Source organism: Aphis gossypii, chromosome 3 (assembly GCF_020184175.1).
Source record: "Aphis gossypii isolate Hap1 chromosome 3, ASM2018417v2, whole genome shotgun sequence".
Taxonomy (NCBI): domain Eukaryota; kingdom Metazoa; phylum Arthropoda; class Insecta; order Hemiptera; family Aphididae; genus Aphis; species Aphis gossypii.
Genome location: NC_065532.1, coordinates 38503683 through 38509974, shown reverse-complemented (window position 1 = coordinate 38509974; position 6292 = coordinate 38503683). Strand labels below are relative to the sequence as shown.

Here is a 6292-nt window from a genome sequence, read left to right as displayed (position 1 = left end):
CGTACCGAGGACAATGACCATTTAGAAAACATTTAAGTGAGTTTTGAGTATATTTACACGAATACATTTAATGATAAATAGTGTCTTAAATCTTTGTGCAGTGTTCAACGTTCTTATGTATGAGTATTATATATTCTAAATTAAATTTCTGACTTCCATAAATATATACATAAAAAGTATTATGTACGGACTAAACCTTTAAATCAAATATATATATAAGTTAAATAATTTATTTTTTCTATACTTTACTGATCATTAAACATCTATATAGTATTATATCTTGTATATTTATCCTCCCTAATATCAAAAAAAAAAAGAAACTAATTTTCAGCATATAGTTAATATTTTGCATTAATGTGCTATTTTTATGTTTATACATATTGTACGTGGGACTAAACCCCCTAATATTGAAATTCCAATGTTGCGTATGATTATAATAGGTACACCGTTTAAATGACATTTATTTTATTAATTCAGATAGTGACTGGACAATAACCCGTACAGTCGTACAGACGAAAAAATTGTCGACCAACGTTTATTAGTAAAAAAATAAAACACATAGGTAATCTATAATTTTCTCGACGTTATTCCGGAAGTTTAAACACTACTATGAATATTACACTGTGTAACGCAGTTTGCGTTCCTAATAAATATGTAAAATGACTACTATTTGTGGGCTGTGGCAAATAGGTATAGTGCACATGGTGCATCAGCACAAAAATAATTTTGTCGAGTACGCATAGTGTACGACTATTATTGTATTTACTAAAATGTTCAACCGTATAATAGTATTATATACATTAGATATATTTAATATTTATCTATATATGTATAGGTAATAATACCTATAGGTATTTATGGGCGAACATGTCAATCGGTATATAATTTTAGTGTCACGATTTTTTTCCAGCTGTCCAAGTACGCTTTATGCGTATTATACGAGCCGTTTACGTTAATAATAACACTATACATACCACTCTATGGTATATTTCTATTAATGTTTAAACTTTAATTGCCGTCACGTACGAGTGTACGACAGTCTTGTAAAATGATTATGGGTTTTTTATCGATATTCTTTACGCTCGATGTTTAATTATGTGTTTTTGTTTATATAGATATCTAATTCTAATAAAATTCCATTAAACCTCAGCTGAGATTGGCCCATCACTTTGGCATACAAAATATCTGGAAGCTGAATACATTACACTATGATGACATAGAATTTAGTATAATATTGTATTATATATGTATACTATAAAGTATGTACAATAACATAAATAACAATGTTATATTGTAATGTATAGCTTTATAATGCGGTCGGTCGATGAGACCATTATAATCGAGTAATCGACTATCATATACACATATCCATAGACATATTTTTCAAATTTCATTATGATGAAGATCAATTTGAATTTTTATAACTACATTTCAAGGGTTCGAAAATATTATAGTTATAGACATTATAACTAAATAAGGCTGTACAATTAAAATAAATATATAACTTTGTTCCCAGTTTTGATTTTATTTTTTATTTTTAGGAAAATGATGTGTAAAATATTTATTTTGATACTATAACAATAATTAACAAACTTAATACTCATTTTTATAATAATACCTATCTCCAATATGAAATGCAAAAACATATTATATATCTTTGCCGTGTCATTAATTTGTGTTTAAAAGTGTATTTGTAATGTAATTAGTTCACAATTAAAAATAAGAATTCGAAAAATTATTCAAATTATTTTAACGTTTAGATTTAGATATCTAAATGTTAGAGTATTGTTGATTTGATTTTAGTACAACATAGGTACATAGGTACTTTTGAAATCTAATGAATTAAAAAATCTTACTATCGTATCTATAAAATATATTAATACTAAATCTTTTATTCAATCTTTAAAAAAAGATAAAATGTTAAAATAATATAAAAACAAATATTAATGATAAATGATAATAAATACAATTAAATCTACGTACCTACTAGCTATTATTCAACTACTCTAAGAAAGTGATTAATCTAATAGCAGTAGAGTATAGCGTAAAACCTAATAATTTATAATATGATAAAATTAGCTTAATAATTAAATTATGAATTAATGAATATGAAATTCGCATAAACATTATAGCATGTTTCAATAATAACTTAATTATTTTATGTCCAATTATAGATTATTGCAGTTATTTAAAAACATTAATTCGATTATTCATTAAATGTCGATATAGATACGCATAAATGCATAAGTATTTAAATTATAAACTTGAAATAGTTTATTACAATTACATACTATGAAAATTGTAATGGTATTTATAGATTTATAATTAGGGATGCGTAATGTTCAAGATCGCTTGAAATTGCTTTTTCTGAACTTTTAATGCGTGGTAGTTTGGAAGCTTGTCGATTACATTGATAATAAGTAAAAACCATGTGGTCGGTAATAAATACAAATATTTAAAATCGAATTAATATTATCATATTAATAAATTGGTTCTATGCGAATTTATAAGTAATTTATTGATATTAAACGTGAAAATATAAAATACTATGGACGAATTGAAAAATGATTTAGGTACGAGTAGTAAAATGCTTAAATTATTACCATAATTTGTTTTCTATCACAAAATTTATTTTTCATTTTTCGTGGCCAATGGCCACATCGACTGGTCGTGATTTAAGACTTGAAAATCGTTCCAAAATAAAAAACATTAAGTTTAATAAACGCGTATTTGCGTAATGTCGATTGAGCGTAGCGTACACGTATAAAATCAATGTTTTGAGTGATTTATTGAAAAAAATTCCTAACTTGTGCATTTGCAATGTGGTTTTGACCATCGATTTGCGATCATTAAATCGATCGTTTTTTGTGTAAAATTAATGTAAAATTTACACACACGGAGTTATTATCGTCGGAATATAATAATAATAATAATAAGAAGAAGAAGAAGAAGAAGAGAAAATAATATATATAGGCGGCATATAGGTATGCTACTGTTATCACAAGACGCATTCCGACCAAAACGTATTCGTTTATACTTTTTATTTGTTTAAGTATATTATTAACAGTGAGCAGAAGAAGTCTACATCTTTTATTGGTCGAAAAGGAAAAACGATAAAGTAGGTATTCATTTATCTATATTATATACATAATACTATAACATGTAGGTAAAACGATTTATTATTATTATTATTATTTTGTCTTTCGTAAACAAAAATGTATAATCGGAGTGTACAGAAGAAGTCGTATTAATGTATAATATAAGAACCAATGGTAAAATATTATAATATTATTTTATCGGTAAACATTATTATTGTTATCGCATCGCTGCTACGAACAGGTAAAATAGTATCACTTTTACGTCCGCGGCCGACGGGGTAACAGCAGCAGCTGCACGACGGACGAGCAACCAACGATTCGGGCGGCAGAGCCGTCGACGACATTTCGCCAGACGAGTCGGGACGAGGAACCCGCGGCGGCGGCGTCGTCGTCGTCGGAGACTCGCGCGCGCCGACTATGCGGGTTCTCGTTTTCGTCGGTGGTGGGGGGGAGGTGAGAGCGTCGTGTGGAAAGCACCGGTGGTACGACAGTCGCGGCGACCAGTCTCGTTTTGGTCGTCGTCCGCGTAGGTTCGTTCCGTGCCGACGTGTCGTGTTCAGTTCGCGTCCGCGATACCCGCGCAACAAGATAATATTACAATAACAACTCGCGACGTGCGTTTCCGCGAATTTTATTTTTTCACGTTTTTCTAATAATTGCAAACGCAAACTAAACTAAAAAAAATTACACATACGTTACGCGATCGCTTCCGTCGTCGTTTTCTCTTTTTTTTTTAAATTTATTGCTATTATGTACGTTTGGTCGCCGTCGGTCGTCGTCTGACGGGAAACGCTAGTCTTATACCTGTACGCTCGTTAACGTCGTCGTAGTCGTAGTCGCCGAGCGTGTGTGCGAGATGACACGCGGGCGTTCGCGCCACTTTGCGGCGGCCGCCGTGCCGTTGCTACTGACGCTGCTTACCGCGGTAGCCGACAACAACGTTACCGTGTTCCGGTGCTGCGGTCGCGGCGAGATGCTCGACCCGACCGACGTGCACGGTCCCTGCGCCCTGCTCCCCTCGTCCCTACCGCCGGACTTCGTGCCCGTCATCTTCGACGAGACCAGCAACCAGTTCTTGAACCCCAACGAACCGCCGCCCGCCTACTGGAACCTGGTGCACGAACGGCCGCCTTGCCGGCCCGCCGCGTTCCTGCCCGCCTCGGCGCCCCAAGACGCGCCGCGGTTCGTGTCGTTTCTGAACGGCACGCTGTTGGCCCAACACTGGCCCAAGAGCCTGACCGTGGACCCGGGCCTGTACTGCCTGGACCGGGCCGGCGCGCTGTTGTGCCTGCCCGAGGAGCCGAACAAGACGAAAAAGTGCTGCGGCCCGTCGGCCGTGTACAGCGAGGCGAACGGCGGCTGCGAGTTTTCCGGCCGGCACGACGCCGCCGACCTGCCCGAAGACATCACTTCCGGATTTCCGCGGTGCGAGGACGACGCGTACATACTGTCGGGTCGCATCAACGAGTCGCACTGGCCCGTCAGCGGCGCGTGGCCCGCCGGCGGACAGCTGCGCACCGCCGACGGCGGCACGCTCCAGCCCCGGGAATACTGTCTGGAACGCGTGCTGGAAGACACCCAGGAACCGCGCACGTGGACCGTTTTCACGTGCGCGCCCCGGCACGGCGTCGACCACGTGACCAAGAGCTACCGCGAGGACATCCGGTTCACGCTGTACCCGCTGGGACTGTTGCTGTCCGTGTTCTTCTTGGCCGTCACCCTGGTGGCCAGCTGCATGCTGCCCAGCACCTATCACGTGCTCCACTGGAAGTGTCAAGTCAACCACGTCGGCTGTCTGCTGGTCGGCGACCTGTGCCTGGCCTTCGTCCAACTGTCCGGCGACAATTTGCGCGGACCGCTGTGCGTCTTCACAGGTTAGTGATCTAAAACAATTATTATCTTAGCTTATTTACTTATACCATCGACGATTAATACCCTCGTCGTTTATGATATATAGGTACTTTCTCCCGAAATTTTGAATTTTTTTTCCCCCCTTTTGTTATTTTGTCGCCACTGTCGTTACTACGAGATGATATTATATAATATTATACGACGATACAATACGCGTATTGATTCGTCGATCAATCGTATTACATCACTAATAACTTACGGTTATATTTAAGTCTGACTCTATATTCTGCACTGCTTTAGGTACCTACCTAAATATAATATGTGATTTACTTTAAAATCCACAATAACGGTATAAATAATAATATATAACATGTTTGTAGATAATAGTGTTAATATCTTTTGCGCCGTAATCTATGTAGCACAGTAGTAAATTATTAATACGCATAAATTAACAACACGTAATACCTATTCTGTAACACTATTACTCATTACTCGCCCCGTCAGTGTCCATCATCCTCCCACCTGCCCCGGATAACAATGACCCAAGACTCGAAAAAAAAAAAACCCACCGTCTCGACCGGGTCGCATTATTTATTGGCGACGTGTCGGCGTGTGTGTTCTCTCTGTTATTTGTCTTTAATAACCGCCGCCACCGCACACAATACATAAATTATACCGCAAAGTATATATAATATGCTCTCGTTATCGGCTACGGCCGTTAATTACGTACACATTATTATTAATTTCTCTTGTCCGTCCGGTCCGCCCGCCCTATCGTTTTGTGTTTCGATTGCTATAGTTCGCGACGTTTCCAAAAACGACGAGAAATAATATTATTACTCGCGTTTTCCGTTAATTTTTCGAGATCCGACGACGACGATTTTCGGGTGCATTTTATATAACTGCGTTGTGCGTTCGTATACGTCATATATTATTATATTGTTATAATAATAATAATATAATATCATAGCGACTACGGTGTTGCGCAGCGTTCGGCACCCTCTCGTATATTATTTTTATTATTATACTATTATTATTATTATTAATATAGTGTATGGGTGCGTGGAGTCGACGGAATTAGGGGGACCGCGAGTGGCGCGGGAAAAAAAAAATATGAAAAGAAGAGAGAAAAAATAGGTTCCCGTTATTGTGTTATGTGCGATGGTTGCGCGTTGGCCATTGTGTACACGTACGCGTGTGACGACGAGACCGCTCTTTTTGCGTGTGACGGTCTATGCATGTGCTCATATATTATTATATGTGATCAGGTAGGTACCTACATGCCGTAGCGTAGTCGTGTCATACAGTGGATTGCATCGGGTCCAGTCACACCGGCGCGGCCT

The 6292-nt window shown here is 37.8% G+C and overlaps 1 protein-coding gene across 1 annotated transcript in view; it reads left to right on the top strand.

Moving 5' to 3' along the window:
• The first annotated feature begins 3363 nt into the window (after positions 1 to 3363).
• The window catches only part of LOC114121549 (probable G-protein coupled receptor Mth-like 1), a 35221-nt gene continuing 32292 nt past the window's right edge, over positions 3364 to 6292 (top strand). Inside the window, exon 1 of the mRNA XM_050204714.1 lies at positions 3364 to 4972. Coding sequence (XP_050060671.1) covers positions 3955 to 4972 — 1018 coding nt within the window. The 5' untranslated portion in view covers positions 3364 to 3954. The remainder of the gene's footprint in view (positions 4973 to 6292) is intronic.